The following is a 21,073-nucleotide window of genomic DNA, read 5'->3' as shown; positions in this document are numbered from 1 at the left end:
TGAGTTCATTAACCTGAGATGTCTGGTTCTCTTTAATGAACAGTCATCTTTGATGTTCCGACTGCCTGGTCTCTGTGGCAAAAACCCCCGTAGATCCTGGTTCCTCCCCGACCTCTGCACAGCGGTCCCTCAGCGCTACTGACAGGCTGCGCCCTGGGCTTAAGTCCTCAGTTTTGTCCGCCAAATAAACATCATTCTCAACTTTTAGGTTGTGCATTATTTTTCAGTCGACACCCACAACGCCTTCTCCACTGGCTCTGGACTCTTAGAGGGACTCACCGGTGGCTGCTGTGAAGGCAGCGAGCTCCCTGAGGGGACAGGAGCCCAGAGAGCTGACCCGGTCACTTCCCGGGGCGTGTTGTCATAGGAACAGGAGGAGTGGACAGCGGCTGCTAAGGCATCGGCTTGCCCTGCGTTAGACACAGTCAGCTACTCTAACTGGGCCCTTCTCCAGCGACACTGCCCTGGAGCCGGCGTTGGCAGGAAGCCGAGAACCCTGCTCTTTATGCCCTAGTGTAAGAAGCCATCATTAGCGAGGAGAAAAACTGCCTTTGAAGTCGTTGATTTCTCCAACCCGTCTCCCTGACAGGTCAGGGTAGTAAATACTGACTATAAACATCCAACATCAGAGTTGAGAGCGGTCACTGCAGGATGGTAGACTCATTCTCAAACAGCTCTGTCTTCTAACCAAACCCTCACCTGGACAGATGGTTTAACAGTCACAGCAGTTCTGGCCCTCATCCCACAACTCCAGCTTTGCCTTAGAGAAGAGCTGAACCTGACCTAAGACCCGAACGTCAACTCAAGAAAGGCAGGTCGTTGGTCTGCAGAATTGTTGGAGAGTTGCATTCTGAGACAAGGCTGTACTTGCAAAGAGAATCAGGCATTAAACCAACGGTTCACGACTCTGGGGAAGAGCTGTCTCCTACGCAAGGAAGCGTTTTCTAATTAGAGGGGACCATTTGGGAGGAGGCCGATGGGGAAGGCATCTGGCAGAGTCTGTGCCACGGAAGAGTAATAGCCTCTGGAATCAGCTGAGTCTCCCCCAGATCCGGACTGTCTCCCTGGCTGTCACGCTAGGCAGTGTATTTACTTCCCTGAGTCTCAGTTTCCTCACTGCAAAGTGAATCCATAACATCCATCCCATCAATGGTTTAGGAGCATTTAAGTAATAGGTCAACATAGAGGTTTCTGCTTCTGGTCACGGTCAACTATACCCCCATCGTGTCAACCTCTTTCAGATGAGGAAGGCTGTGGCCTGTGAAGCAGGACTGAAGTCAGTTAAGAGGTCCCAGAAGGTCAGTTTTGAGATGATGCAGGTGTCAGCAGCTTTCGGCAGGAACGAGCTCTCTGCAGGAGGCCCCTTCTGTCTTGTCACTAAACTTAAACCAGCCACCCCCATGCTCTGCTTGTCTCTGACCCAAGCACACCTTTCAAATCTCTTGGTCACACAAAGCCTTGCCTAATCTGTTGTTTCCTTCCGTAGATCAAGGAAGTAAAGATGAAGAATAAGTAATTAACAGATGACCAGATCTTTTCCCCAGCTTCCCCTTTCAGGAATCTTGTGAACAAACTGTGAACAGGACAGCAACTAAAGAAAGAGCCACGGAGTCGACAGCCTGCACACAGTGGGGGATTGCGATGATCTCCTACCTCCACGATTTAACTGAGATTACGTCCCCTCTCTCCCTTTAGAAGCTTGCATGGCCGGGCAGAATCTTCAGGGTTGGTTTTGGGGATACCCAGTCCACCTTCTCCCCAGATTGCTGGCTTTCTGATTAAAAGCAACGTTTCCCATTTCCACCAAAACTTACCTTTTGAATACTGAGTTTTGAGCAGCAAGCAGCTGGACCTGAGTTCCGTAACACAGGTATTATATCCTCGGGGAGGGGAGGACATATATTACTTCCTCCCTAAGGTAGTGGCAATTGAAACCTATATACCTGAGCTCCTACTGAGCTTTCCTTCTTTTTTTCCCATCCACTGTGTTCAGAACCCCTTCTTCCCACTTGCTGTGTCCATTTCCGGAGCAGGCACCCTTGGGTATGGCAGAGCTATCTGTTACACAGGTTGTGGGTTAACTGCGTCCCCCAAAGATATGTTCAAGCTCTAGTCCCCGTGAATGGGAGCCTATTGGAAACAGGGTCTTTGCAGATGTGATCAAGCGAGGATGAAGCTCTACTGGAGGAGGGTGGACCCTGACTCAGTGACCGGTGCCCTGATGAGAAGAGAAGGTGGAGGCACATGTGACAGTGGAATGTAGGGCTTGCCACCCTCCGTGGGAAGCTGGAAAAGGCAGCAGGAACCTTGCCCCCCACCTTGAGGGAGTTTGGCCCCGCTGCCCCTGGGGCTTTGGACCTCCGGCCTCCAGACTGAGAGGGGCTGTCTCCTGCTGTTTTAAGCCCCCTGTCGGGTGTTCCGTCAGCACAGCCACAGGAAAGAACACAGTGCTGGCTATGCAGCAGGTTGGGCCCCGGAGACGCCCCACGTCCAGGTTCAGTCTGGAGGCACCCTGGGGTGTGAGGTGTGACTCGTATACTGCTGGACGGTCCAGGGCTTCCCGGCTTCACCCCTTGGCCCTTCCTGCAAAATGGTGGAGGGCACGATTTGCTGGGCCAGAAACCCCCCTTTACAGCTGGAGCCGCCTTGCAAAGGCCAAAGCAAACGGTTTTCTGGTTACAATGACTCTAAGACTTGTATAAAATCGAGCCCTTGTTGGGTGTCTCTGATCTGATGGCATCTACCCCAGTCCTTGCCTTTGTAGACCCACATCAGTGACACATGCAAAGGCCAAAGCCCACCTGGCTGAGCCCAGGTCTGCAAACCATCACAGTCGAAACACCTGCTTGCCCCACCTAGGAGCCCACGGCTGACCTAAGTCCACAGCCGGCCCGAGGAGTCCCCAGCCTGGCAGCCCCAATTGTGACACATGAAGGTACAATTGCGACACATGATTTAAACCCTCAACTTCCATTTAAAAAATTCTCAGTATGTCCAGGCAATGCACAAAATGTTGTGAGTTTGACAAAGGTCAATAAACACATCGTCTCCTATGTCTGAGACAGAAACATAAATCAATGGAAACAGCACATGGCGATGTGCCCTGTAATCCATGTAGTTACAAACTCCTCCAAGAGCCCTGAGGTCAGGAGACACTAACAGAATAGTGAAAATATAAATTGAAGATGAGATATTAATTTGTCGTATTTTATCTATAAAGCTTTTATTATCCATAATTATGGACTTTTCACAAGCACATTTCTAAATGACTATAATTTTGTAAAGGCAATCTGTGAAAAAAAGAGTCATAAATAACAGATTTGGCTATTCCATAATTCTCAGAAGAAAAGTATTTCTCCACCTAAAATTAAATGGTATAAATTAAAACCTCTAAATTCAACAACTATGAATATATGAAAATGCATTTGTTGCAAACAACTTTACCTAATTTATGTTTTTAAAGCTGGCTGTGTCTGCGGTATAAAGACTGGACTGTGGGAGAGTGAGGCCAGGAGGACAGAGCCGTCTTATCCAGCGAGGGATGGGCAGGGCGGGGGCGCGATGGGTGGCGGGGGCGCGATGGGTGGCGGCCGCCATAGAGACCTCCCCACGCTGGAAGCCGGAGTTGCCAAGTATGGAGTTTCTGGAAAGCTCCTCAGGCAGCAAGGAAGAGAAACCCTGGTGCAGCCTGGCTCACATGTTTGGGTTCAATCCTGGCTTGATTCCCCCAGTCAGGGAGGCCACCTGCCAAGAGCTCACTTTCTCCCCCCCCCCCACCCCCCGCCGCTCTGCAGGTGCCAGGTACCCTCAAGGTGGCGACAGGCTGCAGTCCTTTTCCTCACACCCTCCCCCAGGTCCACCCAGAGAACGGGGTCCGTCTCTTCACCTGACTGAGTGCCTGCGAGCCAGGGGCTTCCCTGTTAGTCTGCAGACACAAGGCAGGATGCCAAGTATTGATTCCATTAATTCTGTGTCTTGAATCAACAGAGAATTCAGGATTCCCTGATTGGTGTGAAAATAAAGGGAACCTCATTTAAGATGGAAACGGGAAGCAGAAGAGGATACGCTCAGGCAGGTACCACTCCGGCCCTCTGCAGACCCAACAGAAGGAATGTCCCTACTTAAGACCGGCAGGGGAGGGAAGATTTTCTCCCCACCTGGCAACAGCCCAGCCAATGAGAGACTGTCACCACTCATCCAATGAGAAACCACCACTGCCCAGCCAATAGGAACCCCTCAGCACCCTTCACTCTCCCTTTCCTCCAATGGACTTCCCTTCAAAGCAGCTCTTTCCACTTCCCCCTTTTTCTTTATAAAATGACACGCTCCTGTCCTTTGTTTGCCCAACTTGCCTGTGGTTTTGCCATAGATTATATGTCCCAAGCTGCAATTCCTTTCTATTCCGGAACAAAGCCATTTAGCTGGTAAAACTACTGGCCGTTTTGTTTTTAAGGTCCATGTGAGCTAGGAGCAATCAGCACCCACTTCTGGAGCTGACGGTAGAGTGAGCATCTGAAGACCCTGATTTCTCAGAGGGGCAGGGGCACTGTCCCCTCTGTCCCACTCCATCCAGCGACGTCCAGGTCACTGTCCCCCTCCGTGCAGGGCACTGTGCCCCTCTCTCTCTGGGGTCCAGGTCACTGTCCCCTTCTGTCTCCCGGAGTCCAGGTCACTGTCCCCCGTTTTCCCCAGTGTCCAGGTCAATTCCCTCTCTGTCCCCCGCCCGAGTCCAGGACACTGTCCCTTTCTGTCCCCGGGATCCAGGTCACTCTCCCCTATGTTCCTAGGGGTCCAGGTCACTCTCCTGAGCGATACCCCCACGCCCCCAGCCCTAGGAGTTGCGGGGGGAGGAGGCGGGGACGCCCACTAGCCCCCAGTCCTCCGAGCTGCCATTTATGAGAGCCCGCCACATAGGAAGAACCAAAACGTCCCTCTCGCAGCAGCTCGGGGGTGGGGGGGAAAACAACGCTGGAAGCTACTCGTAATTCCCTTACATTTGTTTCAACACCACGGATTCTCGCGAGATTTGAACCTGGTACCGGGAACTGGAGATATCGCGAGATGGCAGGTTGCCTGCCGCTTCCGGATACAGCAGGCATCGCGATAAGTGGAGATTACGCGAGAGGACACCAGAGGACTTCTTGACCTATCCGGGCGGGGCGGGGCGGGGCGGGGAAGACGAAAAGGTGGTGGTGAGGAAGGGCCTTTCCGGAGGCGATGCCGTCTGCATTCTCAGTCAGCAATTTCCCCGTCAGCATCCCCGCCGTGATCACGGTAAGTCGTTGCCTCCTTGGCCGTCAGTTCGGTCGCTGTCGGCTGGGGCCTCTCCAAATTTCCCAGCCTCCGCCGGGGACGCCGGCGGCGCCGGAAGGGACGCGTGGGTGGAGGGGTGCAGGGGCGGGGCCTGTACCTGGGTGGATGCGGCGTGGCGTGGCGGTGGGGCCGGGGCGTCGAGGCGGGACGAGATTGGAGGGCCTTCAGGCTGGCGGGATGCTGAGGTGCGGGGCGGTCGGGGGTCGGGGGTTTGCGGGGAGAGCTGGGACCTCGTGGCGGCGAGGAGCGGGGAGGTGGGCCGTCCTGGGCTGGGATGGGGGGTCCGGGTGGCGTGGACCCGCTGTGGGCAGAGTGGCAGGGCGTGGGCCGCTCCCGCAGCACCCGTGCGCCCGGGGGACCTGAGCCTCAAGGAGGGGGTCCGAGTTCAGGGGTGCGGACGAGCCCACTTGTAGAGTTGAGCGGACGTGCGGTCGCAGCAGTGTCTGGAGGGCAGGGTGTGTGTCAGAAAGGCGGGAGAAAACCACATCTTGCAAGTTTGGGTGGCCCAGATTTCTGAGGCTTTAATCACTGCTCTGAGGAACTGGTAGCTTTGCCTCTGGGGGCGACCGAGTGCATCCCCGAACCAGGCACCGCTTTCTCATCTCCCCGTGGAGGAGGGTCTTTACATTCTCCCAGCCTGGAGTGCAGTTCTGTTCGACGAGTAGGAAAGCCTTCAGTCCTGTGTGGAGGGACAGCAGGGCACGGCCGGGTGACAGTCCCTGGACGTGGGTGCAGTGGGGGTCCCTGCTCCCCCTCCGCTCCCCGTGTCCTGTGAGGCTTGGCGGGCGCTCGGGACGGGCTTAGAGGAGAGGCAGTGTGAAGCCTGGTCCAGCGCAGGTGGGCCCTGACGAGGTTCTGCTGTGTGTCCTCCAGCAGACGGACTGGACGGAGCCCTGGCTCGTGGGGCTGGCTGCCTTCCACGTGCTTTGCCTGCTGCTCACCTGCCTCTCATCCCGGAGGTACAAGCTACAGGTGGGGCACTTCCTGTGCCTGGGTGAGTACGGTTCTGCGGCTCAGATCGCTGTGCGCTGCGGCGGCGCGTGTGCCTCTTCTCTCTGTAGCCTCAGTGATGTGTGAATATATTTGTAAGGCCTCCCAACTCTCCTGTCTTGTGTCCTGCTTTGATTGCTGGCCACTCCCATATTTCACTTGTGCGTGCTATAGAGATGAGGTACATTTTGGATATTGGATTTGAAAGGCGTCTCAAGCACGTGTTGTGTTCCTGAGAGGGTGCTGAATACCAGTTACACAAACGAGGGCTGGGTTAGCTGAAATGCTGACTGTACAAGAGGCTCCTCTGGGGGCTTAGCTGCCCTGCCTGCTCTGGGAGGGAGTGCAAGCCAGGAAGGAAAGCTCTGTGGTGCAAAAATAACACATTGCCCGAGTCAGTTTCGAAGGTAAGATCTACAGGGTTTTAGAGAAGACACAGAGCTGTGGGGAATCGTTGAGAAAGATTTCACAGAGAAGGTAAAGTCACGGTAGGGGGTGTAAAGTGTGAGTAAAATCTCTTTTTCTAGGGTAAGGAGCAGATGTCTGGCCCAGGCCTGGCATCTGGGGCGGAGGCAGCCGGTGAGAGCACAGGGGTGACGGACAGAAAGGGGGGGTCAGGTGTCAGAGAAACCGCATTATGACGCTGACTAGTTAGAAGTACGTTCAGCCGGGAAAGCTGGGCCGGGGCCTCAGGCTATGCTGGGCTCTTCATCTTGTGGACGTTGGCAAGATGCTGAAGATCTTGCTTGGTAGTTTAGCAAAGTCCAAAAACTCACCTTAAATGTGATTTTTCAGTTGGCCTTGTGCAAGGTGGGAAATCCAAACAAGAGGTCGTCTTAGGACAGGCACGAAGCAGCAAGCCTGCACCAGAAAGAGTCCTGACGGTCAGGGATGGCTGTCACTTCATTTCTTTACGTGAGAGCTCTAGTAAGGACCGCGAGGGGCTCCTGAGCCTCGTAGAGCTGGGGGGTCCCCGGCGTCCACTGAGTAGCCACAGCCCTGCTGAGCATCATGGCAGGAAAGGCGGGAGCACCGTGAAACCCTGGGAGGGGCCGGACTTGAGTCACTGCCCTGACATTTAAACCGAGGGGGGAAGGATGCGGGGGAACCAGCCAGGCAGCAGGCGTTCGAGGGCCGGAAGGGACACTGCAAGCCCCGGGAATAATGTGTGCAAAGGCCCCGAGGCAGGAAGCACAAAAAAGGTGGTGGCCTCATCCACAGAGCCTCGTGCAAGGAGCCCATACTTGAAAAGCTTTGTGAACCTGGGCGCTACGTTTGGGTTTGTTGTTTTCAAGGACGAACAGAGGGTGACTGTTTTAGCGTGGGGATGATAGATGCTGGTCTAAGTGCGTTTTACACATCTGATGGCCCATTTAATTCTCACACCCACAGAAGACTTGGATGTTATTTGCTGCAGTCTTACAAATGAAGCACAGACTGGCTCACTGCTTCCCCAGCTCCTGAGTGGGGTGCATGGTGGATGCATCACGTTGCCCTCTGGGGAGGGGGCCCCCCCTGTGCGCAGGCCTCTTTTCTCCTCTCCCGTCTCTTTTCTTTGGCTTCCTTGATGTGCGCGTCAGGGTCCGGTCGTCGAGGGAGGGGTCAAGGATTGCTCTCCCCCATTTCACCCCAGGAACCGGGGTTTTGCACATTTTTACAAGGCTGAGGTTCCTGGCGTCCGTCCTCCCCTCCGCCAGCCCCATCCAGGCCCTGAGCAGCTCCTGGTGCTGGGCCAGCCTGCGGTCCTCCCGCCCTGGGCGGGGCTCCCCGCACTCCGGGTGGGACTGCGAGGGCTGACGGGGCTGTCCTCGGCTCCTGTCCCCTCGGGTCGGTGCTCCCTCCATGTCTTTGCCGCCAGCACCACTGGGGGCTCCAGGCAGCCAGAGGGTGCAGGCAGGTGGCCTTCAGCTCTGGTCTCAGGGCCCTCGGGTTCCACTGCCGGCCTTGCACCCAATGTGTGACCTGCGGGGCTGGGAGGTCGGCAGATGGCCCAGTGCGGCCACTGTGGTGTCGGGGCAGGAAGCCTGGTCGTGGCGCCGCTCTGCTGAGGGCTGGCCTTGTCTGACCGAGACCACCGGACTCGTGTGTCACCTCGGGTTTCCTTTCTGTGTAATGTTCCCTCACGTTGTATGTGAAATAGGAGTCACGTCTCATCCAGCGTGGCGTCGTCCTGTTACGTTTCTGTTACGTAGCATGCTGTGAAGGATGTATAAGGCCGTGGCGGTGGACCCCTGACTTCTCACGTGGGCTTGCTTTCTTCTCAGTGACCTTAGTCTACTGCGCGGAGTACATCAATGAAGTGGCGGCGGTGAACTGGAGGTGAACGGCCCCGGGCACGTGGACCTTGTGTGAGACCGTCCCCATCAGCAGCAGAACACACCCAGGAAGCCCCCAGCTCTCGCTTATAAAGCAGCCCCAGCCCCGTCCACATCCCAGCCTCCTTCACGATGAGCCTTGGACGGTGGCCACCGTCGGCCCTGGAGGCCCCCGAACAGAAGCGCTCTTGTCCGTGACGGGGAGACCGAGATCCACCCGCGATTTACTTGGTCCTGAAAACACTGGTCCCTGGTTTCCGGGACACTGGCCATTCTGTCCTCGCCTGCGTGTCCTTTCCTGCTCACACACCTGGGCAAACCACTCCATGTCCAGTGAGCCCCATAAAGTCGACCCTTCCCCTGGGCCCCCCTTCCAGAACCGCCCCAGGTCTTCTGCTCCCTCGGGGCCCACAGCTTCTCCTTCTGGCTTCTTAGGACGGGGTCCTCGGGAGGCTGGAACGAGTCGGCAGGGGAGCGCCGCCGTCCCTGTGTCCCCGCAACCCGGGGGCTGATGTGGCCCGATCGGCACGCTGCCTCCCGGGTCTGCCCGCGGCACCCTGCCCGCGCAGGTCTCGGAGCAGAGTGACAGCCACGCCCCGGCCGCCGCGCCCTCCCGGCGGCTTCAGGCCCCTGTCATTGGGTCAGGAGCCCGCCCTCGGCCCCCCCACACGACCCGTCCCCCCGCTTTGTCTCTTCCGCTTCTAATTAGGACGCGCATCCTGACCACCCCCGCTGGGCTCTGTTCACTGTGGCCCCAGGGTGATGACCGTGTTGCTGAGTCAGTGACGTAAAGTTCGTGTCCTGCACTGCCACTGAGAGGGACGCTGGGGGCAGCCTGGCCCCGCCACGCTGTGTCCCCCTCTCCAGGGGCTCGGCCTGAGCTTGCATGGGGGCCGCAGTGCCCCTGGAGGGTCTGGGAATCGTCCCCCACGGGGTTAGGAGGGTCGCCTCGTAAAGGGACTGAGGTCGCCATCGTGTGCAGGCGGGGCTCTGCCCGCACCTCGTCCTCGTGTGCGGAGGGGCTCCTGAGACAGAGAGTATCGCGAGAACGCCATGTTGTGACGCTCCGTGATCTTTAAATCTTTCTTGAAACAGGTTGTTCTCGAAGTACCAGTATTTTGACTCGAGGGGCATGTTCATCTCCATAGTGTTCTCGGCGCCCGTGCTACTGAACGCCCTGGCCATCGTGGTACGTGTGTGCCGGAGCTTCGGGCCTCCGTCCTCCTCACACGTCCCGTGTCCACTTCTGACCGCGTCTCTGCACGGTTCTTTCCAGGTCCTGTGGGTGTGCAAGGCCCTGACCGTGATGACCGACCTGAGGGCCCTGCAGCAGAGGAGGAGGGCCAGGGGCAGGCCCGGGAGGAGTGACGCCTCGGATCCGGCCTCGCGCGCTCCTGGACTGCACTTAGACCAGCCTTTAGGACAGAGTTTGCCGCACGTCCACCAGGGCACTCGCCGGGCCTGCAGGGGGTCCCGTCTCTCCAGTTAAGTTGTAAGCAAACGGAACCACGCACGTCGCCACACGTCCACGGGACTCCTGTGACTGTGTGAACTACCAGACATCCGTCCACATGGGGACGGTGACTGAGTGAGGGACAGTGCCATGCACGCGTGGGCACCTCCGTCACCCCCATCAACTCGCATCACCTCCATCACCCCTATCACGCCCGTCACCTCCATCACCCCTGTTACCTCCATCATCCCCTGTCACCTCCACCCCCATCACCTCCATCACTCCTGTCACCTCCGTCACCCCGTCACCCCTGTCAACCCCCATCACCCCCGTCACCTCCATCACCCCGTCACCCCTGTCACCTCCATCACCCCTGTTACCTCCATCACTTCCTGTCACCTCCATCACCCCCTGTCAACCCCCATCACCCCTGTCACCTCCTATCACCTCTATCACCCCTGTCACCCCCATCACCTCCATCACCCCCTGTCACATCCGTCACCCTGGTCTGATCTGCATAGCGGTGGCCTCTCCATGTGGTGCTGCCACAGGACAACACGAGGGGCTGCCTTTCCTTTCATCCAGTTAGAGATGTGACGACCCTCGGAGGCCCTGGGTCGGAATCCACAGAAGCAGTGGCTGGATGAGCCCCTTGAGTTGTCTTTAGGAAGGAAAGTTGCCAGTAGAAACAGTCAACATTCACCTGTTTCAACTAACAGATTTTTTTATGGCAAATACAAAGATTGATTGTATTCCTGTGTTCCACCTTCTTTTTACCCTTTGGGTGTCCTGGGACGTGATGCTGTTGGTTGATCGGAGCAGGTGCACTATTTCTTTGTGATGTCCGCTCTAAACCAGCGTCTGTGCAGGATGCTCGTGGTCTTGTCACACCTGGAGCTGCAGCTGGAGGATGACGGGTGAGCAGAGCACCTGTCTAAACACACAGCGTTCAGTAAAGAGGATGCTGTTGGCTCCTGATTTGGGTTTAAGAAAATAGTTTGTGAATAGTTACCATAATTTTAACAAGATAAGTGAAATACATTCGTCTGATTTCAAAAAGAAAAGAAAATTTGTTCATATGAAAGCTTTAGAAGCTCAAAAGGTGACACCTTGACAGATTATGAAATTAAATCTTGAAATCCAGATATATAAAGGTTTTATAGGTAGTTATAAACTCTCAGTAGAGAAATTATTTCCTGAATTTTGACATTAGTTGTAGAAGTGAGTAGGTAGAACTTCCTAGATAAATCTACTGGAGATCTTAACCTGAAATTTTGTCCAGTCCCTCCTTGATGTCTTAAACTTCTGTACTGAACATTTTAAAAATTGGCTTAGGGGCTTCCCTGGTGGTGCAGTGGTTGAAAGTCCGCCTGCCGATGCAGGAGACACAGATTTGTGTCCCGGTCCGGGAGGATCCCACATGCGGCGGAGCGGCTGGGCCCATGAGCCATGGCCGCTGAGCCTGCGCGTCCGGAGCCTGTGCTCTGCAACGGGAGAGGCCACAACAGTGAGAGGCCCGCGTACCGCAAAAAAAAAAAAAAAAAAAAAAAAAAATCGTCTTAAAAAACAGCATCTCATGTGAAGTCAGATTTTAAATTTCTTGTACCTGACAGCATGCCTCATTGTGCATTTCTGGAAATTTCCAGTTCAGGGTGTCTAATGGTCTCATGGCTTCAGAAGAGTCCACTGCATCCCGAGTGATTTCCTCGGAGAGCAGGGCCGAGCTGGCCGGTGCCCTGGGAGCGCGGGTATGGTGGGAGGGGCTGAGGGCGAGATGGCTGGTCCCTTCCAGCCGTGCGGTCAGGCCGGGGCCCAGGGGACAGAATGCATGGATAGGAACATCCTGGCCTCAGCCACACAAGCCAAGGAGGTTCTGGGGCATTTTCCCTGTCCATAATTATTTGGGCTGTCTTAATATGGGACTGTCTGACTGAATCTCAGTTTTCCTGTGGTAGTAGTGTAATAGCATTGTTAACTTCGCGTAAGTTTGGCGTTAATGGCACACCAACCTAAAGACGTGACGTGGCCCTTTTCGTTCACTGGTGTGTGCAACTTTCTCGGAACAGTTTTTTTTCCACAAACACTATTTTTTAACTGTTTTTAGTAAGTTCACATTCAGTGGCTAATTCAGTGTTAACAGATATTTCTCTGTCCTGCTTGGGGAAATCCTACAAGCCAGAATTGTCCCCAGAGGGTTTGGGGTGTATGAGCCTTGCTGTGTGGGACATGACAGGAGAGGTTCACAGGGGGCCTCCTGGCCCGTTGAAGGAAAGCATATCCCCATTCCTGGTTTCCTGCGGCCCCTTCTCACCCCAGAGCTTTAGCAAAAGGGTGTGGATTTGGAGCCAGGGAAGGATGCCCGGTGACGTTGTTTGGGCATCTGATGGAAGTTTGTGTAAGTAAATGAAACAGACCACAAAACATTTACACATCAGCTAACACCTACATGAGATAAATAAGCAAAACTGTAAAGATGACAGTGTGTTTGTGACTGTTTTGCACTAACTGCGTGTCACTTGGCTGTCACCTTCTGCCGGCATCCTTACAGTCTCAGCAGGCGTCCATGAAGGGGTGTCAGGGCCCCAGTCTCTTCCTGACGGGTTCACTTGCTGAGAATTGTGGTGTAAACCACAGAAAATGGAAGGTGTTACCGTGAAGTTACTCAAGATGAGCTTTTTGCTCTTTAAATGGCGCTCTGCAGGTTGTTACTGATGTCAGTTATCAAACCAAAATAGTCAATTCAGTTAACGTGAGATCAGACTTGAGTGTTGAAGTCACATGCATTTAATAGTAAAAGGTGCAAAGTTGAAAAAAGTTGTAAATGCAGACAGTTTATATTTTGACAGTATAAAAGTTTATCCAAGAATCTCTCAAAACATACCTGGTATGTAATTCAAAGGTCTAACATTTTGAAATACATTTAGTAGAAATTTGTGGGATTTTGTTCCCTTTTCTGCAGCTTAGCAACCAGCCTCAGTCATCACCTCACTTCCTTTCGTGGCTGGTCGCCTGCTTAGGTTGGGCTAGTGACCAGGGGACCTGTCTCTCCAGCAGAGTGGTGTGTGTGTGTGTGTGTGTGTGTGTGTGTGTGAGACAGGCAGAGTGTCCGCTGCTTATTCCCTGGAGTCTCCATCTGGAGCAGAATAGCTGGCACTGAAAGCGGTCAGAGATGGGAGTTCAGCTGCAGACAGGATGGGTTTGTGTTTGCAGAGCTGTCACATCCGCACCCTGGGTCTTCACACTGTCCTGGGAGTTTTAATACCCCTGTTCCACAGCAGATTAAAATACACAATTATCTTAGATTCCAGAACAGGAGCCACAGAATATTGTGGAGTTCTGCACGATTGTAACGATTGACGTGTTCATGAGAAACTTCTCGGGAGTCGTGTGTGTGTGACGTGGGTCCAGGGAGGGTGCTTCCCGTGCTGAGTCTCAGCCCCGCGGAGGTGCCCTGGGAGTAGCTCCTCTTTGTAAGGTCCCATCTCCTGCGCGAGGAGTTCCCAGGGTCCCAGGGGTTTGCTTAGAAGCGTACAGCGTCACTCCCTGGGAAACAAGAGCCCGGTGGGAAGGGGTCTGCCTTACTTATTTAATAAGATCGCTGTAAGGACCAAAGCATCCGACTCATGTTAGATCTCCCTGCACTGCTCTTGCTGGGCTGATGGTAACGGGGGGTTTATCCAACGTCAGAATCGCCTGGAGCCCCCGGGAGCTGTGAAGCCTCAGCTCTCCCCAGGTGCCCAGTAGGAGGACGCGGACAGGTGACCGCAGGGCCAGGAGGCTTCTCTGGGCAGGTCGCAGGCGGAGCCCGACCTCCGCCGGTTCCACCGCGCTATGAATCCGTTTCTCAGCCTCCGCTCGTGTTTGCAGATGCGACCCCTAGGGGGCGCTAACATATTGTGTCACCGCCGGAGGCTGAGTCCAGGCCAGACGGCCTTGCCTCTAGGAGTGTGACGTCTGCTGTCTCGGGCTGAGGGCACCGAGCGGGACCAGCGGCTCTGAGTCCCTTTCTAAACGCGAACTAGGTTAACAGCGTCCAGACTATGTCGTGGCCCACGCACACAGGCACACGCAGACGTCTGGAGGTCAGGAACTCGCCCTCCTGTGACACGAGGGGACACCGCGCAGCCGCACCAGCCCGGCCCCGTCCCTCCCAGTCAGTCAATAAGCACGTTTGCTCGTGAACTGTCTTCTAGTTTCAAGCATGCTCTGCAGACAGGTTGAGCCAAGGAAAGGGGTGCTGTGGCTGCTGCAGGGGGGTTGCCGCCTAGTAACCCTCAGGGATGCGGAAGCAACGAGTTCACTCTTCACCCAGCCAGGCCCCGAGGCTGCGAACCGCGGGCTCCAGGCCTGTCTGGTCCCGGGGCGCCGCGGTGGTAGACGTGAGCTGGGAGCTGATGGAGTCCTGGTCATCTGCCTAGCCCGAGGGCCCGACCCCCCGTCCTCAGGTAGAGGAGGAGCCCGCCTCAGCCTGGACCCGCCTCCCTCTCCTCAGAATCCCTGTGTCGGTCACAGGCCAGCGCTGAGTCCAGCGCGGCTGGACTCAGAGCCCCAGGGCGTCAGATGGGGACTTTGGCCTTGAATCTCCAGCTCTGAGCGTCCGCTCTGCCCCTAAGTGGGACCAGCCTGCTGTGTGCTTCCATCTCGGCAGCTGTTTACACGTGTTCTGCCCGACGTTGCATGCCTGTGTCGTCGCGACACAGCAGGGACAGAGCTTCTGGGAACGCGGCCTCACGTGGGAGCGGCAGGATGGCCGGCAGTCCCGGGTCCCACGAGTTTCTTTTAAGCGTGTTCCAGCAAACGGATGCTTCTGTTTCCACAATTAACATTTAAGTTTATGTTTCAAAGTACAGTTCTCAGTCTAGAGATGCCAACATTTTTTCCCTACATTTTCTACAATGAAACTAGAAGGAAGGCTAATAACTGGAATTGAATCTATGTGGATTGGAAGCACCGGTGAAGGCTGAGGACAGGGCTGCCAGGACACACTGTACCTGTGACACGTCCATCGGGGGTGCCGGGCATCCAGCCTGAATCGTGATTTCGTGAAACGAGCAGGAATTCAGGGAGAGGGTCCCAGAGCGCAGGCCACGGCCCACCGTTCTAGCAAACGAGAAGCTGAGGTCGTGGGCTCTGGGGCTGCAGAACCGCCAACTCCCCGTCATCTTAGTTGCCCAGGAGTTTTCCCAACAGTGACAGGCGAGGTGATTTATGACCAACCCTAAAAGAGAAGATGTGATCTGGAATTTTCCCAAGATTCAACTCAAAAGCAATAATAAGGTACAGGTTGGTTTGGTTGTTTGTGTCACGATGAAAGGGCTAGAACTTCGGAGGTTACACGTCAGTTGATGTAGGTAACAACCCAAACTGCGATTTTAGGAGAAGACAAAGCTTTTCCATGAGAGCACGTGAAAGGTTAGCTTGTCTTTGCTTTTCTCACTTACCGGCTCGCCTGTGTTTTTTACTTGTTTCCGGGTCTTTGTTGGAAACATCAGCACTTCTAAGGCACCTTCATTAATTGCTTAGGCGGCTGGCGCTCCCCGGCCCTTGAAGACGGCCTGCCGTTTCCGGAAGCTCCTGGCCGTTCCACTGCAGCCTCTCCTTCCACTGCAGCCTCTCCTTCGGCACCACCGGCGGGTCCACGGCCACCTCTGGGAGGGCGTGACGGAAAGCCAGCCAGATTGGCGCTGAGCCGGAGGGGACGGCGTTAGGAACGGAGGCGTCCTAAGCGTTTCTCCTGAGCACCTTGTAGTTGAACAAGGCCCATGTGCGGAGCCGCCGCCGACCTGGATGAGGTGCCTCTTCCCCACCTGGGGCGCCGCCGTGTGGCCCTCACAACTGGACTCCGGGGTCTCAGGGGGGCCCGCAGAGCTGCCCCGCTGGCCCAGCCCCCTCGGGCCCCGGGGCCTGTCTACCCATCACCAGGGATATGCTGGAGGCTCCCGGGCATCACCTACCTCCGCCGCCAGACCCCGCCCACAGGCCCTGGTCCTCGAACGCCTCCGCTGTCCTGCCCCTCCGGGGCTCCCTGCTTTGTCCTAACCAAGGACGCCCCCCGCCACGAGGCTGCCCCTCCCAAGAGGGGCACACCCCATCTCAGGAGCCGCTTGCCCTCAGACAGGTGAGTTCCCTCCTCGGGCGGTCCGGCTGCCCTAAGATCGTCTCCCTTCAAATACCTGCCTGCTCTGGGCGCGCCATCAAATTGTAGGAATGCTGCCTCCACCCCGTGGGCCCTTCACCCCCGGCCTCACTCTCACGCGAGGCACCAAATCCCGCCACCTGGCCGCCTTGGAGCCTCAGCAGCCGGACTACAAGCGTTTACAACTTTCCCATCCACTTCCTCTCAAGTCCTGGCTGGAGACACACGTGTCCAAGGCTCCAGGGCGAAGCGTCAGAGAAGCAGGAGGGCGCCTCCCCGGAGGAGAGGATGCTGTAGCGGCTTGTGCCCTGAGGCCGTCCCGGGGGAATGGTGCCCTTCTCCAAGCAGCTCAGCTGACACACAGCTCTCACTTGTACTGCAACAGTTGTGCAGAATTTTGCAGGGAAATTACAGGAAATAATTCAAGTTTTAGCAACTGTCTTAGTTTCTCTGCAGAACAAACACCGCAGTGTAACCACTGAAAACAGGGCCGGGCTCTCCTCTCAGGTCTCAAGGCTGAAGTCGCAGCCCCGCTGCGCCTCGTCCAGGCCATGGGGTCCCCTGCCGAGTGCACGGGGCTGTCAGCAGATTCGGGGTCCCCGGCCTGACCTGCTGCCTCCTCAGGCCTCCCTGTGGCCTCTCCCGAGGAGGTCAGGCCGCCCCGGGGTGTCCCCCAGATGGAGCAGGACCCTTCCTTGTTTCTGCAAACCCCTTCACCGGCCCAGGCAGCCTCAGCCCGAGGGCAGTGGGCCGGCCCGGGGAAGGCGCCACGGCCGGGCCGGGTCCCCCGCCACTGACCCTCCTTCGAGGCAAGTGGAAATCATAACTGTCATTGTATTTGGCTCGCTTTTCAGAAAATTCAATGGCAGTTTTTGGAAACGTTTCTGATTTCAAGGTTTACGTGCCCTGTGGTTTAGGAGTGTAGCTAGCATTTTTAGCGCGTTTGTGCCAAGTTCAGCTCTGAAGAAACAATCCCACTTGCAGTCAAGTAAGCCATGGCTTCCAGTAGAACAGCTGTAGGGAAGCTCGGCGACCCTGTAGATAATGTTCCTTCCCTGCAGCACCTAGCTGCGGAGGCCTGGGGGAGGCGGGCGCCCGTCCAGCGCCCGTACCTGTGCTTGTCCAGCGCCCGTGCCTGCGCCCGTCCAGCGCCCGTGCCTGCGCCCGTCCAGCGCCCGTCCAGCGCCCGTACCTGTGCCCGTACCTGCGCCTGGCGTCCACAGTGCCCTGCTGCTCCCGAGAAGCCCGGACGCTCAAGGCCCCGTGTCCAGGAAGGGGAAGAACCAGGGGGTCCTGGCTGAGGACGCTCTCTGGGCAGGATGTGGCCCATGTCCGTGAGAAGGTGGACGCTGGCGAGAAGGAGGTGCTGAGGGGTTTTGGGTGGGAGAAGCAGCACCAGGGAAGAGGCCACATGAGGAGGCCTGGGGGGAGTTCACCCACAAGTCTGCACGACCCCAGCCGAGGGCACCCTGCGGCACCAGGCTCAGTGCAGGCGTCCCGTCATGAGGAGCTCAAACCCTAAGTTCAAGGCCAGAGCGCTGTCCACCCTGAGTCGGGGGTGTGGCCGGGGCTGACCCGTGTCCTAGGAGCTCCGGGACGGTCCCCACGAGGAGAAATGAGACAGCAGCCCCATTTCCTGCCGGCTCTCGGCTCGGGCCTTTACGTGGCTGTCCCACCTGCATGGACACCTCACGGAGGCCCCCAGGGGCACTGCCTCGGGCCACCCACGCAGGGTCCCAGAGGGCGTTAACAGCCCAGCAGGTCTGGCTCTGCACCCCACAGGCACTAAGTCTGCATCTTCCAATGGCATCTCTTCACTTCGCTTTGTTTTACATCATTTTGCATGAAATCCCTTTAACAGCCTGCAAAGCCTTTCCTTGCACATACAGAAAAAGTCTCACCATCAAAGGCTCATGGGGGGAAGCTCAGGACCTTGGAACCTGAGGGGGTCTCAGGCCCCCTGTGACGTTCCTCATGTGTTCTCATCCTGCTTGGCTACAAGTCCGTGGAGAGTCCAGCAGGCCTAGCACGCGGCAGACCCCAAAATGCTTCTTGAACTGAGAAAAGCGTTGGTTGTTTAGTTCAACCCTGGTTTTCCGTAGATGCTGCCGGGTTCTTTGTTGGGAGCAGTTTGAAGGGAACAGAACCAGTTCACGTGGTCCCTTGGTACCAGATGGAGGGGGTAGTGGACCCCTGAGAAGCTAAACCCACTGCAGTCCCAGGGCCAGAGTGTAACCGGGTGTTAAATCTGGACTCTGCAGAGTCATCTTTTCATGTCAGCCCATGGCAGGGGAGCTGGGGAATTCCATCACAGCCTCTCAAAAGGAAAACAGGCCCGTAAGTTCTATTTGTCAACTCCCTTTAAAAGCCGCAGTCCGTTGAGCGGCCGAACACGCTGTCATGTGGCATTAATTTAGAGCGTCGAGCTCTGTAATTGACCTGCACTTTATCGCAAGGCCTGACAACGCCCACGCCCCTGAGCTGCAAATGTTTCACAACCCGTTCCAGAGAATCACTCCCCAGATTCTGGGTACAACTGCTAGTGATTTGATTGTGTCACCGGAGTAAACAGGATAGTCTGAATACTTAATAAGTTTCCCATGGTTTTGGTATCACAGGAACCCCCTAACTAGGCTTGTAGCAGGAAAGGCTGGGAAGAAGCAGTGTTGGGAAACTGTCCTCTCTGCGGTCTCCCCAGACGGTTCCCCAGAAGACGCAGATCTCCTGGGAGCACACGGTCCGTCAGGATGGCCACCAGTCAAGAGCAGAGATGCCTCCAGGCCACGGGGGGCCGGTTGTGCAGGCTGACATCCCAGGTGCAGAGTCTGGCCTTTGCGGGAGGGAGTCAAGTCACTCCTCTGGACTGTCTTGAGATCCTGATCTAGAGGGAGAAGGCTCACCCCCACTGCCGAGGCTGGGCCTGAAGCCGGGCTGTCACTCACGGTGACCTCGCCGGACTCGCAGAAGATCCCAGGGCCCTGGCCAGGCGTGGAGCTGCATTTCGGCCCCAGCAGAGCCCTCGTGTGGGCCTGAGTAAGGGCACTGGCCACGCTGCCCCTTGGGGGTCCTTGGGGTGCCTGCAGCCTTGGGGTGTCTGCAGCACCTTCAAGGGCTCCCCCCCGCCCCCACCTGCCCTGGGTTAGCTCAGCCATCTCTCCTGGCTTTCGGTCGACCAGGTGGCAAGGGCTCTGCACTTCTGATTTTTAGAGAACATTTCGTTCATTCCTGCCCCCCACCACACTGGCATCTTTCAAGCAAGGCCCTGGCACCCAGGCCACACACTTCAAGGAAGGCCCTCGCACCCAGGCCGCACGCGATTCCTTCGCCTGGAGAACGTGAGCTGAACTTAGCGAAGGGCTTCCAGTGATAAGGACACGGCAGAGCCATGGGGTCACTTCCAAGACTGTGGCCATTTCCTGCTCTGGGGGAACAAGCCACCAGGTTGGAGAGGCCAGTGTAGCGGGAAGCCAAGGGCGACCCCTGACCCGCCACCCTTGAGTCTGAGTCCTGCGAGCGGTTGCTGGGATGACCAGTGACTGTAGTCCCCGCTGCCCTGTGGCTGCAGCTGAGGACCCACTGAGCCTGCACCCTGAGCACAGAGATGTGGTGGTCAAGGCAGAAACTCCCAGAACAGTGCAGACTGCAGACGGGGGTCACTGAGGCCCCCAAGGAGATGCCCTCTTGTCTCAGGGCCCCTGCAGAGCCCGCAGCGACGACCTGCACCGTCCACCCTTGGATTCTCTGCCACCAGCTCGTCCGTGGCCAGCACCGCTGCCCGTGACAGTGGCCTCGAGGTCTGGCACGTGGCAGCCGCTCCCACACGTGGAGGGGGTGTCTGGCGGCCCACGGGGGAGGGCGGTGGCACCAACATCCTGGGGTTTGATGCTGGTATTGGCTGTGCAGCCTCTTCTTTCTAAAATGGCCCAAAGTCTACCAGCTATGAGTAAATTCCTGCTTTGTTTTTACTTTACATTTTTTGAAAGGACCCAAGTTATGAAGACACATGACGTCAGCATGCTGCCATCTGGCTTCTGCTTCGAAGTTCCCAGCAGTTTCACCCTCCAGGGTCACCCCAACGGATTCCAGACCCTCACCTGCCCCCCACCCCACCGTGTTCTGGCTCCACCTCGCCGCTTGGCCCCCGACCCTGTCCCCACTCTCCCTCCGCTTGGTCCTGTCCTCCTTCACAGTCCAGGAGACAGGACAGCGCCTCGGGGTGGTGGCTGCAGCTTGCCGGGCGGCCCTGTAATGACAAGCAGCCCCCAGTTCTCAGGGCCTGAAACAGCCCAGGTCACCGCTGGGCTCGAGCTGCTCCAGCCTCCTCAGCGCCCCAGGCCTGCCCGGGATCCTGAACCTGCCGACGGGGCTGCCATGTCCCCACACCGTCCCAGCAGAGCCAGGGCCACTGCCCTAGTCACTCGTCACAGGGCAAGCCGTGCCCTGTCCCTCCCGGGGCCAGTCCAGGAGGGGGACCCAGCACCAGCCAGTGTCCGCCCGCTACTTCCCTGGAGGCTCGAGTGTGTCCGGTGCGGCGGGCAGAGATGAGCTCGGGTGTGACAACCCGGTTCTGTATCTCAGCTCTGTTTGCTTTTTCTTAAGTTTTGGTAAAACACTCAACCTCTCTGAGTCTCAGTTTCAGTTGGGTAAAGGTATGGCTGATATCTACCCACTGTGTTTCGGCAAAGATTAGGGAAAATCATGGAAAACAGACTTTTGTTTGGTGTCCAGAGTATTGACATTACTTAACAAATGCTAGCACATGTTATTTTGGTTTTAACCATCTCTTTAAATGCTTATATATTATCTGTCTAACCAGATAATAATTTCCATGAAGGTATAGTCTAGATCACACAAAAAAATCAAATA

The 21,073-nt window shown here is 56.3% G+C and overlaps 1 protein-coding gene across 5 annotated transcripts; it reads left to right on the top strand.

Moving 5' to 3' along the window:
• The first annotated feature begins 5,148 nt into the window (after positions 1–5,148).
• TMEM18 (transmembrane protein 18) lies at positions 5,149–10,823 on the top strand. 5 transcript variants are annotated; one of them, XR_004352910.1, is made up of 5 exons: positions 5,149–5,274; positions 6,187–6,307; positions 8,568–8,951; positions 9,714–9,807; positions 9,895–10,823. XR_004352910.1 is itself a non-coding variant. In XM_032653183.1 (5 exons), exons 1-5 carry the CDS (start codon positions 5,218–5,220, stop codon positions 10,105–10,107), a joined length of 540 nt encoding a protein of 179 aa, XP_032509074.1. In that variant the 5' UTR covers positions 5,149–5,217; the 3' UTR covers positions 10,108–10,823. The 5 variants fall into 5 exon arrangements, 2 of the variants coding, with proteins under 2 accessions (XP_032509074.1, XP_032509075.1); XM_032653183.1 differs by having other exon boundaries at positions 8,568–8,622; XM_032653184.1 differs by having other exon boundaries at positions 5,157–5,274; positions 6,190–6,307; positions 8,568–8,622.
• The last annotated feature ends 10,250 nt before the right edge of the window (positions 10,824–21,073 follow it).

This window comes from Phocoena sinus, chromosome 13, assembly GCF_008692025.1.
Source record: "Phocoena sinus isolate mPhoSin1 chromosome 13, mPhoSin1.pri, whole genome shotgun sequence".
Lineage (NCBI taxonomy): Eukaryota > Metazoa > Chordata > Mammalia > Artiodactyla > Phocoenidae > Phocoena > Phocoena sinus.
The sequence above is the reverse complement of the archived record's forward strand: the minus strand, read 5'-3'. Positions and strand labels throughout refer to the sequence as shown.

Coding starts and splice junctions, on each gene's coding strand:
- TMEM18 (XM_032653183.1), top strand. CDS start 5,218: ATGCCGTCTGCATTCTCAGTCAGCAATTTCCCCGTCAGCATCCCCGCC. Junction 6,308..8,567: donor GGGGCACTTCCTGTGCCTGG/GTGAGTACGGTT, acceptor CTTTCTTCTCAG/TGACCTTAGTCTACTGCGCG. Junction 9,808..9,894: donor TGAACGCCCTGGCCATCGTG/GTACGTGTGTGC, acceptor GGTTCTTTCCAG/GTCCTGTGGGTGTGCAAGGC.